Source organism: Anopheles moucheti, chromosome 3 (genome assembly GCF_943734755.1).
Source record: "Anopheles moucheti chromosome 3, idAnoMoucSN_F20_07, whole genome shotgun sequence".
Lineage (NCBI taxonomy): Eukaryota > Metazoa > Arthropoda > Insecta > Diptera > Culicidae > Anopheles > Anopheles moucheti.
The window spans coordinates 45557806-45581605 of record NC_069141.1 but is presented as its reverse complement, the minus strand read 5'-3'; the positions used below and the strand labels follow the sequence as shown (position 1 = coordinate 45581605).

The 23800-nt window shown below is 41.1% G+C and overlaps 1 protein-coding gene across 1 annotated transcript; it reads right to left on the bottom strand.

Annotated features, from left to right (window-relative positions):
* Positions 1-98: 98 nt before the first annotated feature.
* On the bottom strand, positions 99-23049 carry LOC128300418 (protein unc-79 homolog). Its single transcript, XM_053036462.1, has 28 exons — positions 22995-23049; positions 22593-22712; positions 22082-22414; positions 20996-21504; positions 18926-20048; positions 18686-18828; positions 18491-18619; positions 18322-18417; positions 18065-18197; positions 17189-17236; positions 16353-16432; positions 15130-15247; positions 14649-14997; positions 7438-7610; positions 6808-7368; positions 6615-6686; positions 6319-6464; positions 5253-6059; positions 4577-5129; positions 4027-4436; positions 3585-3947; positions 3228-3406; positions 2348-2502; positions 1945-2276; positions 1495-1881; positions 1231-1409; positions 717-1140; positions 99-648 (listed from the first exon to the last, which is right to left on the bottom strand). The coding sequence occupies exons 1-28, from the start codon at positions 23047-23049 to the stop codon at positions 355-357; spliced, it is 8271 nt and encodes a 2756-aa protein (XP_052892422.1). The 3' UTR covers positions 99-354.
* Between the last annotated feature and the right edge of the window lie 751 nt (positions 23050-23800).

Sequence of the window (23800 nt, the reverse complement as noted above, 5' to 3'; positions counted from 1 at the left end):
AGCAGGCTAATACCACGGAGCAGTTGTAGCACCGGAAAGGTAAGTAAGTAATGAGATTCTTACGTTCTTTGCTAAAGTAAGAAAAGCAATTTCACTCGTCATATATTTTATTGGTGTCTATTGTTTACTAAACATATACACATCAATTTACTATCGTTTTCAACGAATTACTACACAACAAGAACACACTAACATTTTGCTGAATAGATTCACACCTTTTTCAGGGAAATAATCTGTGCGCTAAGGTCATGGTAGTTTGCCTATTTGTTACTATTGTTGTATTCTTACAGCGTTGTACTACTGTATAACAAGGGAATAAATATTGTATGAACTTTTCAGCACAACAAATCCTTTTTAAATCGAATAGAACTGCGTTGCCGTAGATGATTGGAGTTCAATCTGTCCCATTTTGAACTGAAGTCGTTGTAACCATTTCAGCAGAGCTTCCGATGCGTGGAAATCCTGCTCCTCGATGTTAGGGACGGCATCGCGACAATTTTGCAAACGCACGTGCAGCGTTCCAGACAGCTGCGTATTTGACGACAGGACCGGTGTCCAGAGGGGCAGCAATTTCGCCAATATGGTGGATCTGGTTTCCTTCAAGGATTCCAGAAGTCCCAGGAAATGGAGATTAACGCTCTCCGACAGCTGGGATAGAGATATGGAGTATTAAAAATCATTTGTCAAATGCTCTTTTTGCCATCTTTTTCTAATACCTTGGAGTGTGAGACCAGCTGGAGAATGCAGGGAGTAACTTTCGCCCAAAACTCAAATAGCACACTTAGAGTGGTGTTGTATGCTTCTGAAGATATTGCCGCCAAGCTAGCCACCTGTTCAAGATAAACCGTCCATAGCTGACACAAAGTGAACGCATGGAACAAAGAAGACATATGCAAGACGGAAGTCTTCGATTGTTCGGCAAAACCGGCAAAAATCACTTGCACATGATCTGCAATGTGGCAACTGGCTTCCTGTGGTACGGGCTGTATAATAAGGGCACTGCTCCTCATGTGATTTTGGTGCGGAGTAGTCGTACCGGCACCGATGCGTCGTACGACCAATGCCGTGTGTGTGAGGGATCCCATTAGAAGCCAGGACAGCAACCGCATATGACCCACGCATTCTGTAAATTCTTTCGGTCTGTTTAAAAGTAAAACCATTAACATACCGAGTTTAAGGGCTAGATACAGTCAAGCGAACATACATACGTATTTACATTGGTGTACTTACCCTTGTTGTAAGGATGATGGAGCATTATTTAGCCATGGCAGGTATTTGGACACTGTTCGACTATCCTTGGAATTTCCTCGAGACATTTCAAGTGCAAGATATTGTGCAATAGCACCCTTCAAAACGCCACCTATTGTATCTTCGCATAAACCAGGGGTGGTGCTGGGTGCTTTCAAATTCTAAAATTGGGCACAAATTCAACAAACGTTACATATCACCAACATTAATTGCTTCATTTTAATATGAATGGTGGAATATTTTTACCTTAATTTTACTCAACGTATGAAAATCCGCCAAGAATTCTAGAATATCGTTCAAATATGGCTGCCGCATGCATTCAGAAATGTTGCAGTTCGCATGCACGAACGATTCACCACAGGAAAGTTCGCCGATGATTCCGGGTGGTAAAATTCCACCTGCATCTTGTAGCAGGAATCCAACCAAAAGTAAAAGGTTATCATCCGGTACGTTGATTTTGAACTTCAATGCCTGCACCAGATCAAACACAATTTGTCTTCCAAGATACAGCTTGTCACGCTCTTTAGCAAACGCTCGTCCGCTTAAGCTACAGATTTCAACCAACACTCGCTGCGTCAAATGTAAGTTCTGAATGGCGAAGCTGATAACCTTAGAAAAGGGTTCCAATATGCTCTGAAATAGGAGAAATGTAGCTTTAGTATCTATAAGATGAGTGCAGTTCTATTATCATTTTACCTTCGACAGTTGTGGTACTTTCAATAAGGCCACCATAATATCGAGCAGATGCTCAGAGCCACTTATGTTGCCTAATATCAATATAACACGGCGTAGTAAACTATCCAGGGCTTGTATCACTGGTAACCACACGCTGCCGGCTATGCAATCTATTGGCACACACTGTAGGTACTCGGCCAAGTTGCGGAAGATCACGGGCAACAAGTCGATCGGTAGCGTTTTCTTAGCATTCAGTGTCTCGGCAAGCATTTGTATCGGGCTGGTTGGGTTTAGTTCGGAAAAATCGTTCAAACTGTTGGACACGCTACGATAGAATCGCTTGCGAGTTATTTCTGTGTAATAAAGGCAATCGTTATATTTACGAATATGTACATCAGCAAACCTGCAATGAAACATCGCTTACCATCTTTCTGTGTTAGAAAAACTTGATAAAATACTCCGTTTGGAGCAAGTTGGTGCAGAACGCACCGAATAAATTGATGCGCAACCGATTGTGAACCTCCTGGCAAATGAGTAAGACTTTCGCAACGCCAAGGAAACGTGGGATGTAGAGAAATTCTGAAAAGGTATTTAATTCACATTACAAAGTTTTATTGATACCAATAGAATTTTTGGTCGTGTAGGACGGCACCTTTGTCAATCCAAGATTGGATGCACACAAGAGCAGAAACTAAGTTGCACGAAAGGTGGGACATGGGCCTAAAAGAAGCAGTGTAGATAGGTAGTCTAGGCTGCGGATCTGAGTTATAGGAACTTGGGAAAACAAGTAAACACACGATAAACTCAACTGGGCCTCAATTAACCATATGACTACGGGAAGCCATAGCAGAAATCGTAACGTATTTAATAGGAAAAAAATCGACCTCCTTTACTTCCCCGGTCTACGATTTATTTGAATTCCAGGTCCAGGTAGAAATCCTAGATTATCGATTACGAGGCTTTAAGTGAGTGAAGTCATGAACCAATACATTTAAACCAGATTTTTCACAATCAACGTTCACGGCCATACAGTAGAGAAAAGATGAGAAAAATCGGTTCTACGACCGGCTCACAAAAACTAATGGCTAGTGCCGAAGGCATGACCTGGCCTTAGTTCAACCTAATTACCTATAACAACCAGGCAAACTTTGATGTAAATGTCCGGGAAATTCGCAATAGGAAGTTGTCTGATTGTGGGCAGTACAACATTTGCCTGTCACCTCGAAACCTCGCAAATATCTTATCGTGCCAAAAAAATGATTAACAAATGACCAGAATGTATCCGATCTGATTTTTATACGTACCTAGAGACGATGGTTAATATCTCTGGTAAGAACGGTGCGCCAAGAGAAGGTTCGCGATGAATGAACGTACCAAGCACAATAAGCATTATTCCCATTTCCTCGTCGGTGTATTCCTCTTTTACTGCTCCACATTCAGTACAACGATGGCAAATACACTCATCTCCAATGCGTAGGCTACTCTGTAAGATAGAAGTACAAAATAAAAAAGCTGTAGGCTTGGAATTGGAATACAGAATTTTGACTATTTCCCGCTCAATTGATCGTACGTCATAGTACTATTGATATCGCGTGGCATAATTACATTCTTAATCCAGATTACAATAGGTTATGGACGGATTTTAGACCCTATTTACTTACTGATTTTTCTGGACAAGACGAGCTCTCTGGTTCATCAACTTCTGATCCATCGTCTTTAGCGTCCGGTGCCCAAGAGCCAGCATACTTCACTCGTGTATCTTTCTGGGTGTCGCTGAACATTTTCGTTCGCTTTGTATGTTTCTGTGGCTGTTGGTTATCCTTTTTATGATCACCAGCTATGGCTGGTTCACTTTCTCGTTGCGCGTGGGCAGCAAAAGCACTGCTAATGGTAGACCTACCAGGTTGCCCGAAACCATTCTCATTGATCAGAGCCTGTGGTGGAGACTCCAGGGCACTCTGCTTAGTCAGCTTACGGGGAGACGATGTCGACACATCACGGGCATGGCAGCAACTGGCAGCACTCTAATAAGCGACAAATATACCCAGATTACTTGTTGCCAAGTTTCACAGATGCACCTCACTATTTGAACAGTGTACTCACATCTGAACGATCATCGGTTGTATCGTTAGAACTCGTTGCTTCCGCTATGGACAATCCTTCGCGTACCCTTTCCACAATAGTACTAACACTTTCTGTTGCATATTGTCCGATAGGTAACAAGCGCTCTGGTGTTGGAATTGGCAATTGCTGGAGCAGACTTTTAGCTAAGCCCACTGAAATGTTGGGCTTAACACCGGATGTTGTCGAAGAATCAATCGTAGCATCCAAGAGCGACGTTTTGCATTCACTACTTTCTGCGGGTTGTTGAATATTAGAAGAACAAGAAACACTGGAAGCTTCGGCAGATTGCTTTGGTTTGGTAGAATCTGTAACAGCCTCGTAGCTCGTTTGTTCAGAATCCTGTTTAACGTTTGTTGAGCTTGAAGGTTTTTTACAAGCAGCAAGATCTTCTATTAAAATATAATGAAAAAAGGAAAACAGTTTCGATTAGAAACTTTTCATAGATAATGCGAAGAGTTTACACTGCTGGTGGAAGATATTTATACGAGCTACTTCATATAAAATATCAAAAGAACAATCACTTTCTTACCTAGTTTAGCGCACGGCGTATTAGATTTTGATAGAACGTCCTTCGAACCGTTGGACACGCTACTACCACTGGTGGTACTTTGCGTCACAACAATAGCTTTCTGCACATTAGCAAAGGGATTCAAAATTGCCTGAGCTTTTGGCTGTCCCAGCATTGATGATGTAACCATCATACGTACACCCTCCTGAACGGAGCATTTTTGGGACGACATTTGAAATGCCGATGGCATTCGAAAAATATTGCTGCTTGACTTCTCGGCTTTTTCCGGCTTACTAACAGTGGAAGTCTTCTCGGGCTCTTTACTGTTGGCATTACTACTGCATGCGGTGTCTGTTTGTTCAAGGGACATGGACATTGCTGCTTGATGAGATTTCTTGGATTTTGCCTGTTGGGGTTGGTTTTGCTGTACACCAGCTGCAATCTTTGGAGCTCCACAGATTATGGAGAGGTTTGTTCGGCTAAGACTAGCTAAACCTTCCTTGACTTTTCCACCTGTATCCGGTTTTAAGGCGTTCGAATCATCGTCATTGCTTGCTGTGTCTTCCAGGGAACCCTAGGAAAAGTTAGGCCATTCAGATCATCAAGTTAACTTTTGAACTTATGCAGCGAGCGATTGAAATGACTAACGGAAATGTCGTCATCGTGTAATTGAAAATGCTGCTGTTAGCGCACATACCTGCACACTGCTTTCCTGAATTGTACTGTCGCTCACATCACTCTCCGGTATGACGACCAGTTCTGATTCGGTATCATCTCCATCGGCCTCCGGGTGCTTGCGCACCTTGCTACCAGCCTTACCTCTCGAGGATCGCCCTTTGGACGATTCCTCACAGCCGTACAGCGAAAGGGTCGTTGTTTGCAGTGGGCTGTACGGGGGGCTGCTGTCATTTATAGTGCGTTTTTCGTCCCCAAGTTCCGAAGTGGTACCCAGCGACGGTTGGCTTTGGTTGCGTAAGCGTGTTGCCGAATAATCCATAATGATGGTGGTTGGTATGCGTCGACATTTGTGAAACTGTGCATCGAGCGAGTTGATAACAAGACGTATCAAATTCTGCACCTGATCGGCCATTGATGCCTGATTATACTGGTACTTGTACAAAATGACCAGCAGCGACATCAACCAGTTACGACGGACGTGCGGCTCCAGATACCAAATGGAAAAATTGTACGTTACTACATTATTGTGGTGATTTTGATCAGTTCCACTACCCGCGCCCGGTGGCAGAAAGGCACCGTTCGCCTGATTCGGTGCGTAAAGCAACAGCTGAATGACGGTCGGCAGTAGCAGCCAACCCATTTGGTGGTTCTGATCGAGCACCTGCGGGAGATTGGCCATAAATGCGTTGAATACGGATGAGCAGCGCAGGCGAGCCGGCGGCACGTGGAAGAACTTTTCCCCCTGATTATAGCCCAATAGCAGATACAGGTGCCGAAGCACGATTGACTGAATTTTGAACAGTGGTTTCTCATCCGTGGGATAAGCCTTCATTTTAGAAGTACAGACATACCAGGGGCGTGTGCATCGTTCAATGTATGAAATCCGAGTACCGAATGTGATCAAAGAAAAATGAAGAAAAACATCCAAAAGTGCATCACGTCAGAACCGCATACACCGGGAATAGAGACAGAGAAAGAGGGAGAGAAAGAAAAAGAGAAAGAGAGAGAGACCGAAGGGCATAAAGCAGAATCAATAAGAATGAAAAGTTACTTTAGCATAAATGCACCGAACACCGCACGCTTACCAGATCGGGTCGGGACATGAACTGCATCAGTAGAAAGACAAGCAGGTGGATCGTTTCCTTGTCTGCTTCTTCCAGATCGATTACGCGGTACAGGCTTCCCAAGTGGAAATCTTCATTCTGTCCACTGATCGAATGAACGTGTCCATCTGCAAAACACCGACGAAAGTGGAAGTATTTAATTTGGTAAAGAATACAAAACAAAAATGTAATGCAACAGGCAACAGTCGTCGGAAATGACAAAAATAAATACATTGAATAGCTATGCCACTTCCGTGCGGTTGGTAACAGTCTCTCACCTAACCCAAAACGAGAGCTTTTCCGTTTCAAAATCGGTGCAGACACTTGGCGGCTGTAGACTTTTTCTTTTTCTGTAAATACAACAACCCAAGGTACGTGAGTAGAACATTAATGCCACGTAGTTTAAAGCAGTACGTAGGATCGGCGCCACATCGCCACGATGTGGTGCAAACGTGCCCAACGAAGACATACCGATTTTTGATTCCTGCCGCGGTATTATTGTTGCCGGTGCGGACATGGTGCGTTTGTAAGGCCACTTGGTACCGAAGGAAGCGCTCAACGTCTTTGACATGCTTCCGGTCGTATCGGATTGGCTCAGCGCTTCGCGCGCCTTGTTTATCTTCGTCGAAAGGATTTCGCTGCCGTTTTCGCTGTTACGCAGGTCGCGCAAGTAGGAAATATCTCCCACACGCTCCAGATTCACCTGTGCTTCCACAAAGAGTGTATCAAAGCGATTGAGGAAGAAATCCCACGTGAGCACCTTACGATCGGACAGCGAATTGTGCAGCTGATAGATGGATTGCAAAACCACTGGTCGATCGATGATGAATTTGTCAAACTGACTTTCAAGACAGTACAGCAGCGCCTGGATCGCGTAGTCGTGGATAGTGCCTAGGTAAAGAGTAGCACGTTGGGCGACATGTACATTAATATCATCGCATGCCGCTATCAGGTGACAAAACGCCGTAGCCAGTGATGTTTGCAGACTCACTTCTGCGCGCAAAGGAGTGCTGTCCATGAATCGTGTAATAACTGGAAAGCAAAGGTGTACTAGACTCTTTTCTATTCACATTGTTGTAGGCATTGTTGCGGGCAACGTACCTGTGACTCTTTCTACCGCTTCGAAGCGTACTCGCCAGTCAGCATCATGGAATGCTTCTTGAATTACTTTCCAAAATACATCCGAGCCCATTGGAAGTGTGATGCAGTGCAGCAAGGTTGGCACCGTCGCTTGACAAATGTGGGATTGGGCAGCGGTGCACAGGTCCCATAAGCTGCAAGCATAAGCATAGTATACTTCAAATGTGCCCTCAAGACTAGCATAGAAGTTACCGCGTCAGCAAGCTACCGCGTCAACGGAGGCATCGGGTAACTGCGCGTGCACCTTGGTGGACCTAGCAACAGCGCGTGCATCGGACGATGACACCATCGGCACGTGTGTTGCAAAGTCAGCGGAATCTAACCAAATCGTGGGAATCGGTGAGCCAAGCAGTATCGACAATTCAACACCAGCAGCAGACAATAGTTAGTTCTGATGTAGCAGTCCGATCGAACGGTTTGGGAAATTAAGTCTAGTTGTTCACAAAATAAAATTTTTTAAAAACCCTAAACGAACGCGAGTTCGGTAATTGGCGCCCGAATAGTGGACCTTCGCAGTAATCGTATAAGTTCACGGTAGTGAAAAAGCCAGCTTCAGCTGTCCCTTAAGAGGAATCCATCGCCCGGTCCAGAGCACCATCGCCGTATAACCAGCGACTTGAGACGATAGAGCGCGAAGAGCTGCACTGTAACGAAGGTTTCCAACATCTCCTGAGGATCCAAGCTGAACAGCGATGCAAACGCATTTCCTCATCGTGGGATTAATTTGGTGAATATAACTAACACACTAATCTCGATCCGAAACTCATCCGAAAAAAGTGATAAGTGAAAGTAGGGCTTTACATCAGACTCACCTCCAACTAACAAACTAACTAAGTTCAAACGAGAAAACTGGCTAAGACAGTGAAAGAGAATCCCTTCTTAAATCTCATAGAACTTTTTAGGACTACACAGATCGAAATGAATAACGATCTTGGAGAAAGCTCCAATACAAACGGCCAGACATCAGAAACTGGTAGTAACAGGAGTAACTATGTAGTGAATCAAACACTATCATTTCATGATAGGGGCAATATCCCCAGAATAGTGTCGGACCTACCCGAATTCAATGGGAATCCGAGAAATCTACCACATTTCATTCTCGACGTAGAAGAAATTTTAGAGCTATTCAAAGACTACAGTCAATCGTGTGAATACTATTTGATCGTAAAAACGATAAGAAGGAAGATTAAAGGAGAAGCTAATGACATTCTCGTCACCAATAATACGCCAACAGAATGGTTAGCTATTAAAGAAGTGCTATGTTTGTACTATTCAGACAAACGGGATCTCATGACATTAGATCACCAGTTGAAATCGACCACACGAATGCGTGCTGAAAGCATCGAAGCTTACTACAGCAGAATCACAGAATTGATTACTCTGATAAGTTCAGCCATCGTGATGGACGAGACTTGGAAAGGTCATGAACATATGATCATTAAGCTATACAATATGATAGCTTTGGATACTTTTGTAAGAGGCTTAGGAGACCCGCTATCAATGTTTTGTAAAAATTATAAACCAGAGAGTTTAGCGAAAGCTTACCACTATTGTATTGAATTTCAAAACGTTGATGCAAGAAATGCACCATATAGAGGTCGGACATTTGACCCAGTGCCCACACCGCGTTGTAACATACCACAACGACCTCCTAAACCGATGCATTTAAGTTTTCCACCAAGGCAAAAACCCGTAGAGGCTACACCGCAGACCTTTCAAAGGACAACACAAAATGTGTTTGCACCAAATCGGACATTCGTGCCGAGACCAAAGGTCGAACCAATGGAAGTTGATCGTTCCATTAGGTCCAGAATGGTTGATTACGGCAACAGGCCAAAATTCTCCAGACCTATATCATCCTCAATGCAGAGAAACAATCCACAGCCAAAAAGAATGGCACATACCTTACAAGACAGGTACGAAATAAGTGAAAATTGTGAAGATCAAAGTGAAAAAAGAGAAACAATTAATGACGTAGAATCATATCGTGACAACGACTATGAAAGAAAGACCGCTAATTTTTTAGAGGAAACCACGGAGTGGCGAAACAGGTGGAAGGATTAAACCCGAAGGTTAATCCACTGCCCTATATAATTGTACCAACTACAAAAGGAGATATAAAACTTTTAGTTGATTGTGGTGCAAATATCAATGTAATATCTAATAAATGGGCCAATAAATCAGGGAAAACAATTGAACAAATCATTTCACAAACAGTGCATGGTATCGCAGGAAGTGGTAACATTTCAAAAATGATCAAGTTAGATATTTTTAAACCAATCTTGAACAAAAATTTCGAATTTCTAATTTTCGATTTCCATCCCTTCTTCGATGGAATAATTGGAACGGAAATTATTTTTCACGAAAATGTGAAAATGGTTTCAAGCAAACCCACTCTTTACGTTTTCGGTGAAGGAGAAGATTTAAAAATACCATTAAATTTTTATCGTCCAAAAGCTGCTATACGCAAAGTGAACAATTTAACATTGAAAACTACTGTCAGAACATCACATCTGAACAGTCACGAAAAAGAAACTCTTTTTGACACATTAAACCCATTTAAACAAATTTTTCACGATACAGATAAAAAACTTACGTGTACGACAAAAGTAGAGTGCAACATTCGTACTACCGACGATATACCCATATATCAGAAATCCTACCCTTATCCTATTTCATATAAAGAAGAGGTAGAAAAACAGATACAAAAACTGTTAACTGATGGTATTATTCAACCATCTAGATCACCATGGAATTCTCCCGTGTGGATCGTCCCCAAGAAAATGGACGCATCAAAAGAGAAAAAATTTCGATTAGTCATCGACTATCGTAAGTTAAATCTTAAGACCATATCCGACAAATATCCTATGCCCGAGATTTCAAATATCCTTGACCAATTAGGAGGAAATAAATATTTTACAACCCTTGATTTAGCTTCAGGGTTTCATCAGATAAAAATGCACCCAAAGGACATTGAAAAGACCGCATTTTCCGTTAACTTTGGAAAATACGAGTTCGTTCGAATGCCCTTCGGACTCAAAAATGCTCCCGCAATTTTTCAGAGAGCAATGAATGATGTACTTCGTGAACAAATTGGTAAAAGATGCTATGTTTATGTTGATGACGTAGTGATCTTCGGAAAAAGCTTAGAGGAACACAATGATAATCTTAAGATTGTGCTAGAGACTTTGCAAAAAGCAAACCTGAAAGTACAACCAGATAAGTCGGAATTTTTGCATAAATCAATTGAATTTTTAGGATATGTTATTACTAATGAAGGTATACAACCCAACCAGAAAAAGATTGACGTTATTGAAAAATGGCCAGAGCCAAAAGACGTGAAGGAACTAAGAAGTTTCCTTGGACTATTAGGTTACTACCGAAGATTTGTAAAAGATTTTGCAAAGATTGCAAAACCATTAACAAATATCTTCAGGGGGGAGAGAGACTCCAAGAAGAATAAACAAATTCAATTCAACGACGAACAAAGAAAAACGTTCATTAAAATGAAAACGGTTATAACGTCAAGCGACATCTTAATATACCCAGATTTCAAGAAAAATTTCATTATCACCACTGATGCTTCAAATTTCGCTATCGGAGCAGTTCTTAGCCAAGGCGAAATAGGCAAAGACAAACCGATACATTTTGCATCAAGAACGCTCAGTAGAACAGAAGAAAACTTCTCAGCTACAGAAAAAGAAATGTTAGCTATATTTTGGGCACTTAAAGTATTTAGGAACTACATTTATGGTCAAAAGTTTATAATCTTGACAGACCATCAGCCGTTGACATTCTCATTGTCAGATAAAAATGTTAATGCAAAACTGAAACGCTGGAAATCATATCTTGAAGAACATGATTACGAGATTAAATACAAGCCAGGAAGAGCGAACGTTGTTGCAGACGCATTAAGTCGAATACAGGTACACACTTTAACACCTACACGACATTCCGCTGATAACGACGATTCCAATTACATTATTTCGACAGAAGCACCTTTAAACGCTTTTAAACTACAAATCGTTTTAGAAAAAACAAATACTAATCCCGAAACTATAGTATCTAAACCGTTTCCAAATTACACTCGTATAATTATAAAAAGAACTCGTTTAGACGAGCAAATATTAACATCGCTTGTAAAAGAATTTTTCGAACCAAGCAAAATCATTGGATTAATGACATCAGAAGAAATCATGGGTCAATTACAAGAAGTCTACCGTAAATACTTTAGCCAATCGAAACTATTACGGATTAGATTTACACAAACAATTTTAAACGATGTAGCTGATGAAAATGAGCAAGAACAAATAGTTCAACAAATTCACAATAGAGCACATCGTGGAATTGATGAGAATAAGAAACAAATTCTCAGGAAATATTATTTTCCACACATAACACAAAGCATCCGAAAAATTATTTCCTCGTGTGACACATGTAATGTGTCGAAATACGATAGGCAACCCCTAAAAATACAACTCCAAGAAACACCTATTCCAAATTTTCCATTTGAAGTTTTACACTTAGACATCTACCAAATTGAAGGACAATTGTTTCTTTCTAGTATTGACAAATTCTCAAAATACGCTAGAATGCTTCCAGTAAAATCAAAACATACAGTTCATTTAAGAAATGCATTCTATAACACAATCACTTCAAACATAATTCCATCAATGGTAGTGATGGACAACGAAAAAGCTTTCTTATCCGCTGAAATTAGAGGAATGATGCTAGACCTCAATATAAAAATCATTACTACTCCTAGTAGTCATTCTGAGTCAAATGGACAGGTAGAAAGATTGCATTCGACAATAACAGAACTATACAGAATTCAAAAGAAATTAACTCCCAACCTAAATTGCAGGTCTAATATTTGCATTGCTATAGAAAAATATAATAACACAATTCATTCTACCATTGGCAAAACGCCGAAAGAAATCTTATTTGGAATAACCAATAATTGTACGTCCCCCGAACAACTTGATGAAATAAGAAATAAAAGGTATGACGAAGTAATAATAAAACTACAAGAAACACAGTTAAAGTCGTTAAAAAAGCATAATAAATCAAGAATAGAACCACCAAATTTAAGAACAGGTCAAAATGTTTATGTGAAAGATAAAATAAGAGCAAAACATAAAGACAAATTTAAAAGACACATTGTACAAATAAATAAGAATACAACATTCAGGAATGAGTCAAACCACAAAATACACAAATCGAATGTAAAGAACATAAACCTAAAAGAAATAACGAACTAACTTTTAAACAGAAATTTCCTATAAATGGCAAAATATAAAATAGTTAATGTTAATCTACCCGTTACAGCATACCCTTCATAGCGGCTACACTCGACATAATTGACCTCACGAATAAACCGGTAGCCATAGTCAATACAGGACAAACCAGACTAATAGAAGGATATAGAAAAATCACACATACGATAAACGTAACCATAATCGAAACATCCATTCAAGAAGTAGAAAACCAAATCTTACAATATTACAATTCCGAAACAACACCAGAAATATTAACCAAGAAATTGCAAGAAATCAAATAGAACTTAAATCAAGTAAAACCAATAAAGACCCCTCGCCATAAGAGATGGGACTCACTAGGCAAAGCGTGGAAATGGATTGCCGGAACGCCGGACGCAGACGATTTAAGAACCATTACAAACTCATTAGATGAGCTAGTTGATAATAGTAATACACAAATAACAATCAACGCCCTTATCAGAGAGAGGTTGCGCAATATTTCAAAGAATGATCAGGAAACTACAATATTGAAACAATTATACACGTTAGACATGATTAATAATATAATAGACCAAATTCAGATGGCGATTATATTGTCTAAGATAAACATTGTAAACAAGAATCTACTTACACCCGCCGAAATCGATCTGATACACCAAAATCTCCAAACACAGAACATCGAGACTGACATGATAGAAGAAATGCTACAATTAATTACCACACGAATAGCAGTAAACAACGAAATAATACTGTACATCGTAGAGATCCCGAACCTCAGCGAAACATCTTACGAAACATTACGAGTTGAGCCAGTAGTTAAACAAGATCATAGAGTGATTCTAAAATCAAACCGTTTCTTACGACATCAGTCCAACATACTAATGAAAACCGGAAATTGTATGAAAATGAGCAACATAACGTTATGCAAGACAGACGAAGTCGAAAATGTCTCTACACACAAATGTGATGCCAACTTGATATTGGGATACCCAAGTGAATGTGCCTACGAAACAGTCACAGAACGAAACATGGTCGTAGAGATAAGCCCAACAATAGTCTTTTTAAACGATGTGAATGATATCCTATATTCAACATGCGAGGAAACAGAAAGGCACCTCAAAGGAGCATTTTTGATAAACTATAGGAACTGTTCAATACGTTTCATAAATTTTAATTTCTCCAACAATGAAATAGCCAAGGTAGAACACCCAGTCTATACGATATCGACAGACCTTGGAGTAACAAGAACCAGTTCAAAGAACCTGGAAGAAATACGCCTTCAGAAACTAGAACACATCTTCACACATCGGGCTACATGGCCAGCATGGACTTTTGTAATCATAATAAGTATCATCACGGCATTAACGTTGCTAACCAAGAAAACAACCGCAAACACCATACAAATATCCGCTGATAGAACAGTAAGAGACAATAACCAAGAAGCAGTTAGGTACTTCAACCCATCAACTCTGGCATACTCTCAACCACGTTAACCAGGAGGTTCAACGCTCAAAAAAAGGGAGCAGTTACCGCGTCAGCAAGCTACCGCGTCAACGGAGGCATCGGGTAACTGCGCGTGCACCTTGGTGGACCTAGCAACAGCGCGTGCATCGGACGATGACACCATCGGCACGTGTGTTGCAAAGTCAGCGGAATCTAACCAAATCGTGGGAATCGGTGAGCCAAGCAGTATCGACAATTCAACACCAGCAGCAGACAATAGTTAGTTCTGATGTAGCAGTCCGATCGAACGGTTTGGGAAATTAAGTCTAGTTGTTCACAAAATAAAATTTTTTAAAAACCCTAAACGAACGCGAGTTCGGTAATTTAGATGCGCATGCATGCGATTATGATGCAGTTAAAGTAAGTCAGCAAGCGAGTAAAATCGATCGCACAGTAGTAGTAGATACGCACTTTTTGATAAGCATATTTTCCTGGCACCAGATGAAGAATCCGCGATTGTCGCGGGCAGCCTTCACGAACGCGTCCCCGTGCAACACCATTACGTTCAAGCATTGCAATACATAGTACAGTATGTCGGCTTTATCGATGTTGGGTATTTCCTTCAGCAATTGATAGATGAACTGTAAAGACTGAGGCAACGTGTCAATAGAGAACTTGAATTTCCCAACCGAGGTATGCCAGAACTCTTCGTCCCCGTCGAACGGATGGGAGCCTTCAAGGTTTTCCGAATCCAGACCACCGCCTTCTGAACTGCTTTCCCCAATCACGTTTGGTTTGGCGATCTGCACCGTTGCAGTGGCTAGATGATGATGGCATACAAGGGTGAAAGTAGTGCAACATACCATTTTTTAACATTTAACAAACATTTACAAACAAGCTTCAACTAAACACTCCAATCATGCGTTAACGGCCCATCGCGTTGTATGCTTACCAACATCAGCTTCCGACAAAGTGACCGATCGTGCCACCGCTGGTACTACCTTCTCCGAAGGCATTATTGCAGCCAGGTCAAGTTGCTCCGAGACGGTTTCCACTGTCGCAGTCATGATCTAAACACAATGGCATGTAGTTAACACATTTAAACTACAGTATGTGCGCAACACGCTATATATTGCTCATTGCACCACATACAGTGACATCAATGTGTTTCAAAATATATCACACATCTTGTACGCATACGCACAGTTGCACAGAGTGTTTGCATGTGTACGAGTTTATGTAGATTTTAGGGAGTAGATAATAAACGTAAACAGTTTCACACACCACGAGACAAGACAGAAAATTAAGATGACATAATTCCATCGAAAGTTCCAAAAAGAAAAGGAGATAGAACAAAGATGTCGAAGAATGAAAGAAAAGCAACAAATAATAGACTAAAAAGATCCACATTTGAGATAGAACGTGAGTAAAGGAAAAGAACGACAAATAAAGCAATCATCTTAAGTTGGCTCTCAGTTCTGTTACATAAATCATGGTAAACTATAGCCGATTCAGCCAGTTAGATATAAGTCCGTCAAAAGTATTATTCTTTTAATATCTACAAACTCATGTAAAAGTATGTTTTGTAGTTTTTTAGAACCAAAAGCTAAAACTGTTTATTCCATACGATGGAAATAAGCCTTCCGTGAGCTGGTCAAACATACGGGTTATCTTTATAAACTTTTACATTTAAAAACATTGAGCAACTGTCTGTCTGAACTGGTAAATTTGCTCTCTGTGGGCCAAGGTCATGGGAGTCCATTCAACAAACCGGTACAGAAATAACCAAACAATGGCCTGCGATGCGGGGTAACAAACTAATTATGTATTAAATCTGATCATCGTAAAATGTTAATTTAACCTCCATTGAAAAGCTGCACTGCTGCTACAAGTTGATCTTTTTTTTTTGCTGCATAATGAATCTGATTGCTAATAAAACCTCAACTCAAACACACACTTTGCAAACAGAAACAAAACATATCTAGCAAAAGGCGAATTTAAATTGATGTGAATTTTGACGATGAATGAATGTTAGGTGTATCGTCGGTCAGCAATTGTACTTTACATGTTTTCGTTTCAGAATCATTTAATAGATGTGCTAGTTTTGGGTTTGTGTGGGGTTTTACACTGTGACGATTGCATTAGAAGATAGAAGACAGTTAATATAATACATACAGAACAAACATGCGGCATATGTACTAATACACCACCAACCGAGTGAGGTTCCGGCTGTGGGACTGCTACCGGCACTGGACCTAAATGCAATTAGTTGGATGGTTTACGAAAAAGAAACATTTGAGAGAGATAGAGAATGGGAAGAAAGAAATGGAAAGAAACAGAAATAGAATATTAATTTGGAACCAACAACGTCTTCCTTCAGTCCTCCTGCAGGCTTTAACAAATTAAGGTGCATCATAAGTAGGTGAAGCAGAAACTTGCTAGCAGTTGTTCAAACATTCACAAATAGTAATCATAATCTCACCCGCCCATCTACTGATTTACATGCAGATACAACACTACTGCAACTATTTACCCCTTATCAACGCGTATGGTGTACTACACTGTGTCTAGCTAGTTTACTTTAGCAATATGTTCTGTGTTCTACTCTACTAACAAACGAAACATAACGTGAACATTTCTAACAGTTGCACGCATCACAAGAATCTTACGACGAAAGATTCTACTACGCAAGGAAATGGGAAAGCTTCTACTATCGCAATAACAACACTACTATAAAAACAATTTTATTAGGCAACCATTATCGAAAGCGTCCATTGAGACACCAACAAAAGTTGCCCATAAAAGTTGTCGTACACAGTTAAGGCAATTGTGGATGCATAGATGATGTTCGCTTGTTTTTTTTTGTTAGTGAGGACAACAAAAGAACGTTATCGCTCGCAGTATAAGCTGTACAAACTTTACCTATAAAATAGTTAAATGTTTAATTGCATAGGCACTGAATATAACAAATAAAATGCATAGCAAACTGTACAATGATAGAAGACATTCACCTGCCATAATAATGACTTTTCCGGCATCATCAAGAATAGAAGGCATGACTTATATTTTTTTGGTTTGGTTTTGATTTTTGAAGTATTTTGTTTGTACGAATGTATTTCATTATTTTGTTGCGTGTTCGTGTTCGATAAGACGATTTTTTTAGTGTTTGTTTGTATATTTTTTTATGGTATTTTGATGTGTATCGGTTGATATAAAAACGAAAAAGAGACATATACACATGTACATTAGGAATGGATGAACGATATCGCGATTATTTTTCGTTTTCTAAACACAACGAGTATAATATTTATGGACGGTATAGTTGCTTCATTGCACACATCACGTTTATTTACATTAAAGAAATATATTGGTTCAAAAGTAATGCTGCGTTGAAGGACTTTACTGCTGAGACACAAGGACTATCGCAATTTGTGGGAATATGTGGACGACTTGAAGTTCCCCAAAACAGTGGGACAACCTACTGGAGATGATTTTTAACTGAATCGGGTACTAGCATAAAACATCTGCTCGATAGAGCATTGAATCTACAAATACGTATCAATCAGTATCAGACTAAGTATGTGGAACCAAGCTCTTCAATTTTTATTCTGTAGTTCTTAAGGCGCAACTAAATAAACTGTAAGGGAATAGGCCTTGTGTTGCACATGGTAGAGTCAACTTCATTTACATATTACATTTCACTAAAGGAACCGGCTCCATCATACAAATATATCCGTCTATATTGCAGATGGAAAACAAATGATGCTACAAACGGAAAAAAAACATTCAAAATCATCAAGTGTACCGAAGGTAAAACGGAAAATAAAATAATGTACTAACTGAAAAACTCGGCTCTGGATTAGGCAAAGTCGCACGGATATGCTTACCTAATGGACCAAGCGGTATGTGCAAGGGGGCCATCGAAAGAGACATGTCGCGTTCGTTAGATTTCACTTCCTTTTCCAATTCGGGAGGACTTTTTCGGACTTTTTCATCTTCAATCACGGTCTGCATGGGTGGCTGTAAAGCAGTGTGAGAATGTTTGGTGTAAATTAGGTTCGGAGGTTCCCTGGTACAATAACCGATTCGTAGCGAAGTGAATGTGTGTGGATGCAGTTTGTAAAAGGAAACACCAACTACTTACATCAGGCGGATTGACAGGATTTACCGGAGCGAGATACTGTACCAGTTTGGTCGAAAGCTGGTGCCACATGACAGACGTTTCGCAATATGCGCAATCCTGTTACAGACATAAAAGAAAGAAAATCTTCTTCGTTTCATAGCAAAAAAAACACAAAGCGATCCAAGCTTACCATCAGCCTACAGCTGTGATTGCCCATGCCTACGTTAGCGGCTGTTACCATGCACTTCAGCAAGCGGCACACATTTTCAGCGACCGTCGTATAAATGCCGGAATGCATCTCAATTTCCTGAAGTTCCATCTAAAAACTCAAACCCGACTCGTGTTACATAAAAAAGCGATCTCAATTTAATGCGGCGACTCTCACCTGTCGTAACAAAATATCCAACATCAGTACGCAACATGTGAGATTGTGCTCGGCATCGGTCGAAAACTCCATGCATTTGCTCATGGGTACCTCATCGTCCGAAATGGCCGAAGTGTTGCCGGATTCGTCCTCGACGACAGGAGCTGCGGCGATGTCACAAACGAAACATAACCATTGTAAAATAATCATGTACCATTTGCACCATATTAACGGGGACTGTTTTGCCCACGGCATACTTACAGATGGAGCTACGCCTCGGTGGTTGTAATTCACGCTCTTTTGCGTATTTGGCGCCACTTCCACCACTGGAACCAACGCGGCTCGAATCCTTGGATTTGTTTATTTCAGCCTGTACACCGTGCTTCATGATTCGCACTCCGTCACCAAACATTGCAAACAGTTGTGGCAGCGGAATGACGATCTCCAGCTTGGTTAGATTCTGCAACCAATATAAAGCCTGCTGTTGCACTTTGGCCGTCGTCTTCTCAAATCGAATCGCTACGAAGTTGTACATCGCTCTAGCGTCGAACCCTAGCGGTGACATTTCCGCATCCAGTATCTTGTTCAGCACGATCTTCAACTCGATCAACTCTTTTTCCGGGACGTCGTTAGTAATTGCTTCCATCCAGTGGGGCATCACCGTGTCCCAGATCTCCTGTGTGATGATTTCGTACGGTATCAGACAAATCAGTCGCTGCAGCCCTTCCTTCAGATGGGACGTCCGCGAAGCCAACGAATCCCAGTGGCCCCCAACGCGCGAGTACTCGGGTGGATGCGGCAGCAAACAATCAATAAACTCTTTATAGTGACTGATGCGTACCTCCTTCAGCCAGCTGCATATATGATCTTGCTTAAGCTTTTCCAGCGTGCTTTCAGTTTGCCCATCGTACGAATAGGCGGTCACGTGGAACCAATGGAACAGCATCGACAACAGGCGACCCAAAATTTCTATCGGCGTATCGACCGTTGGCGTACAGCGCCCGACCAGCAACCATATGCCGTAGCGGCCGAGCAATTGGCGCTCCTCGAGTGTTAACATATCGACCTGCTGTTCTCCACCGTTCGAACCCGAAGCATTTCCTTTCGATTCTAAATTGGCCGAATCCTTACGGAAGTCCACGTTGAGCGGTTTGGCTTCGCGCAAAAGACTAATCACCGATTCCACCAGGTACGTTTGCATCTCGGCATCCATCATCATCATCGGTGGCAGGCTTCGATGAACGATATGATCGATGCCACGGCGACTGTTGTGACGATTACCGTGGCATTGAAGACAGTACCGTATAGGGTGATTGCCATTGTAACTAGCACACTCGTTGGAAAAGCAGATAGATACGGCCGATTTTTCGTGTGATCGACAATTCTGAAATTGGAGAAACATTTATTGATATACTGGCAAAGAGCTACACAACTTGCGTTGGTGCAATGCACTATTAATTTTCATGTTCTTGCTTATCACCGAATTTTGTACAGTTTAGTATGGCAGGCAAGGAATTCATTGAATGTTCAAGTAAGTTTTGAGCGTTTTCCCTTAAAATATTAAACATTTTCACAAGGATTTGTTCAATATTGTCCATCAGAAGGCACATCAGGTATCGCAATTTTTTGGAGTTTTGGAACGAATCGTGGCGAGTTATGAATAAAATTAAACGAAACCTTCCGGATAGAGCGTTCTTTTTTATGGCTTTAAGAGACTTTGAATTCCATAGGAATTCTTTCGTCTCTAGGATAGAACGTTCTGTATCGACCGAAACAATTAAAATGTAGGCATGAAATTAATTATTTGGGCTCCATATTGTCCCCACTGATGGTTTGGCCACTCGCAAACAGTATGTGATACATGCAGTGCAAAGTGAAGAAGTTTTACATGATAAGGAATTTTATAAGGTGACATGATAAGGACAACAGACTGACAGCAAATGGAAAAAAATGGTTCTGGGCAGTTGGTGTATGGCCGGCTGCTATCACTTCTATGCATTTCATTCCATTGTATTATGATTATATGCATTACATTATCTTCAATAGTAACCCCAGATTTCCCAAATCTCCATGTACCCTGATAGTCGGCCTCCAATGAGCTAAACCCGCCACCGGATATAGGATACCCTTCTCATCCCACTATATAAGTGGTAGATTTGATATTGGTGCCCTTAATGTATCGGTGGCGTCGATGTTTGTAAAACACTGCCAACTTACTTATACACCCAATATAATGCAGGTGGTTCACCAATTAAGTCCATGCAATATAGAGTTTTATGATTTTGATTAGTTGAAAATTTGAGCAGTTTGTATCGCGCCCCGCTGGCTTACCTTGTTCTCGCACACCATAGAAACCTGCTGCATCGGATGTAAAATGTCGCCGAAAGTAAGATTCCGATGATCGCGATGTATCTCATTGGCGCACTCGATGCACAGGTAGAGCGGCGGTGGCGCATCCGATGCGTACAGAATGCTGATGCAGTGATCGTAGCATACCTTAACGGCTTCTGCATTGCCTGCGTTCGGGCATGATTCCCGCTGGCAGACGAACGGCACTAGATCGTTGGTGAACTTGCACAGCAGCCCCTTCCTATCGAACAGGTTCGGATCGAAGGCGGGCCAGTAGTAAAACAGCAGCTTGGCGGCAGACGCACGCGACATCGCCGTCCCGTACCCGATCACGCACAACAGATCTTTGGCGACGTTGTGCTTCAAGCGCATTAAGCATTCGAGCAGCTGGCAATGGTGGGCCGGATTGGTGGAGTACTGAAACACGAGCATAATGACGGCCGATACCGATTGGCACGCGTGGCATTCCTGATCGTCGTCACTTTGGCGCGCTACATATGATGGAAGGTGAACAGAAGTGAAAACAACAAATGATGTAGATATTTGTTTTGAAGAAATTTGCGCTTAGTGAACACAACGTAGACGAGGGTTTTTTTTGCATTTTTGAATCAAATTCCCACAAAAAAACACATGTTAAATATTTATTTTTAATACCTCAAAAAAACAACACAAAAAAAACCGTTGTCATGTAACTTTTTTTACACATCACGTTGAACCGCTTTACCTGCACGGTACCAGCACGGGACACCACAACATAACAAGAGCTTTTTGTTTGCTCCAGAAATGGTTTCACTTCTGTTGGCTCAATTTGGTTTTTTTTTTGTGGTAAGAGCAATGTTTTGTCATGTGTGGTGTAGAATTAAACATCACTCCACCAACATCAAACCACCTGAAGTGAACATATCCGTTTCCTTCCTCTTAAATGGCCTTGCAAAGATAGCACAACACGCCAGAGACCGTCCAAGGATGTTGGAAAAAGTAGATAACCTCACATTTCCCGGGTGTGTGTACCCGAAAGAATAGTGACATGATCATCGATAAAAAAGAACGAATGAAGCTCATACTTACTGATGGTGAAAGGAAGAATATAGTAGCACAGGTAGTTGATGATATCCTGGTGTAGCGTAGATGGCAGGACCGAAATACTCGATGCGGTAAGATATGGTAGGTTATCGATAAGATCTCTATCAAGGAACGGTAGTATGCATCCCAAACATTGCAGAAACGCCTTCCCAAACAGTTGCAACCCGGACTGGATGTTGGAGGCTACATCCAACAGCATCGTGAGGGCATTGTAGAGATTTTGGTACTCCAAGTTGGGATAGCTAGACATCCGTATTTGATCCAACGATGGATCCTTTATCATTTCCAATGGTGAACACGGAACATCTTTTAGGACAGCTGTAACAAGAGGGATCTTGTGAATGCTTCGTGGCACCGTTTAACGCGCTCGATTAACACACTTTAATCTAATTATAAAATCCGCCAATTGCAACGTTAGAAATGTGTTTCATGGCTACAACAACTACAGTCAACGATGTTTATTTGTTTAACAACATGGGTTGCTGATACTACTTACTTAGTAAGGTTTGAGAAAAGTATTTGATAGTGTTTGCAACTTCAGACCCCGTTGGTCCCGGTGCTTGATTGGCCAGCAGTCGCACATGAAAGTCGTGAAGACACCGCAACTTTGCTTGAACTAATACCAAAAGTAAAATAAAAAAAAAACGAGAACAAGACAAAACTTATACATTTCCGACGGATTTCATTAATTTACTGCCGACTCTTTAATGTCATATCCCATTTCATAAATCCCATCTGAAAATCAAATCCCGTCGTGGCTAAATTTTCACTTTCAAACACACACACACACACACACACACACATATATCTTGCTGGTACACGCATTCCATTCAAGCAGGCTGTTTTTTATTTGTTTTCTCTCCAGCTTCCCCTTCCCCAACCCCTGCGCGAAACTTACAAGCTGCATTTCTGGTATTCATATTGATTAGCTGAATCCGGAAGCTCCCCGTCATTAGGATAGATTTTCACTAGCTCGTACCAATTCGGAAACTCAACAAAATGCACACGCTGTTCCGTACAGCCTTCCAAATGACCACTCCAAAATCTTTAAACCAACGCCATTACAGCATAAAAGCACCACTCCCTTTGCAAATTTGCATACTACAGCCACAGTAGAGTCCATTCATTGTAGGTCTACACACTTTGCATGCTTTATGACGAATCTTATTGTTATTTTTATTGCAGCAAGCAGTCCGATATCGTTTAATCATCAAAAACAAAAAAGAAGCAAACTGCAAATCACATCGAATCCAGCTTCACTTTTCCACTTCGATTGCGGTTACGTAAATGAGCAGGAAATGCACACACGTTTGTTCGCTTTTTTCCCTTTGCTCCCGTTTTGCCTAAGCGAAGCGAATGCGAAAACTGCTTACGGACACGGTCACTTCTCATGCGATACTGTGAAAAGGGAAAATCTCAAGCTGTTTACGAGGCAGAGAAGTATTCTGCGTGCCCTTGTGCTCTAGTAGTCGAACTATTTATCTGTCAGTTGTGTTTTTCTTCCCATCGGTCATGCGCAAATTGCTCCTGGAAAACGGATGCTGGAATGTTTACATTTTTCGTTGGCTATGTAGTGGTGTTTCATCATTCCTATAGCAGGTTGCATTGTATTGCATAGATGCACTACACTTTGGTGTATTATATTTCATATTACACAATATTAGTATTTAAATGCCACATTTCTTGCATTTTACTAATACGCTA

What these genes read in the sequence shown, in the direction of transcription:
- LOC128300418 (XM_053036462.1), bottom strand. Translation starts at nt 23,049, where the DNA reads ATGACGGGGAGCTTCCGGATTCAGCTAATCAATATGAATACCAGAAAT. An exon ending in CTTTTCTCAAACCTTACTAA is followed by an intron (nt 22,415 to 22,592) that starts GTAAGTAGTATC and finishes CTCTTGTTACAG; the next exon opens with CTGTCCTAAAAGATGTTCCG. An exon ending in ATATTAACCATCGTCTCTAG is followed by an intron (nt 2,503 to 3,227) that starts GTACGTATAAAA and finishes ATACCTTTTCAG; the next exon opens with AATTTCTCTACATCCCACGT.